We start from the raw sequence: 1153 nt of genomic DNA on the forward strand, positions 1-1153 counted from the left end.
AGGCGGGAGAGGGGGCGGAGGGTGGTAGGGGTGGGGCGGGGAGGAGGAGAGGAGCGGGTGGTAAGGGTTGGAGAAGGCGGTGTTGAGGTGGTGGAAGGGATCCATGGCTTGGCCGGTGGTGGCGGTGGCGGTGGCGGTGGACGGGAAAGCGGAGCAAAGTGGGGGAAGATGAGAGAGAGAGAGATGGGGAAGGAATGGAAAGTCAAGAGGGGTCGAGATGGAGAGAGAAAGAGGCGAGGAAATCATCAATCTGTTTCAACGCGGAAACGGCTTGCTTTCCCACTGCTTTTGAATTCAAGATCTGGATCCTCTGCGCCGCCCGCCACGCTGCCTGCAAACCGCGTCTTCTCTTCTCGAAGGCTATGCCCTCTCCACCTACATCAATGCATATCCAGTCCAGAAAACAAAGTGGCACGGAACCAAGAATGAGTTTTGTTGTTTGAACACTACAGACTTGAATGACACGATGTCGTGCAGCATTTTGAAGTGTAACATTGTCACGTCACTGTTATAGTTCTCGACAAGTTTGGTTCCGGAATGAAAACTTTAGGTCTGATCTACGCTGGTTGTATCTAGCAATGATGGTGGTATTCACGTCATCCTCTTGCTGGAGGCATTTCTAGAGTTTGTCCGGATGTGTTCTACTCTATGAAACCCATGAACTACAACATTGTTGAAGCATCTTTTTCTCACCGTCGGCTGATGCTGAGGGTACTACTGCCAGCTTTAGTTCGTTTCAGCAAGAAGTTTGGAGGTCGTGTTTTTTTATCTTGCCTATGTGTCGGTGTTGTCTGTGCGCTTCCTGGTCATGCAGAAGTTGTGTATGTGCTCGTAGTGTTTGTATTTTTTCTTATGAGTCAATCAAAAGTGTTCTTTCCCCAAAAACTAGCATTGAATCCATTTCAACACCATTTCTTTTTATTTTCAATAATGAAGATTGAACCTCCTGATTTATGGGCCTGCACGCAACCATAGTTAGTCCTATTGAGGAAAAGTAAGATAAGAACATTAGCTTACAAATAGAGTACATGACGTAGACAATAATAAGTTAATCTTTTCTTAGCAACAAAATAGAAATATGTACATTTGAATCTCCGCAACTCTGACCCTTGTTCAATAGACATTGTGTGAGTGTGTGTGTGTCTATGTTGTC

At 46.1% G+C, this 1153-nt stretch overlaps 1 protein-coding gene across 1 annotated transcript in view; it reads right to left on the bottom strand.

The window, feature by feature from the left end:
• Positions 1-188, bottom strand: part of LOC119302481 (trihelix transcription factor GT-3b-like) — a 1753-nt gene extending 1565 nt beyond the window's left edge. Inside the window, exon 1 of the mRNA XM_037579519.1 lies at positions 2-188. Within this exon, the coding sequence (XP_037435416.1) occupies positions 2-105 (104 nt within the window). The 5' untranslated portion in view covers positions 106-188. The remainder of the gene's footprint in view (position 1) is intronic.
• Positions 189-1153: the final 965 nt, after the last annotated feature.

Source organism: Triticum dicoccoides, chromosome 1B, assembly GCF_002162155.2.
Source record: "Triticum dicoccoides isolate Atlit2015 ecotype Zavitan chromosome 1B, WEW_v2.0, whole genome shotgun sequence".
In the NCBI taxonomy this organism is placed as follows: domain Eukaryota; kingdom Viridiplantae; phylum Streptophyta; class Magnoliopsida; order Poales; family Poaceae; genus Triticum; species Triticum dicoccoides.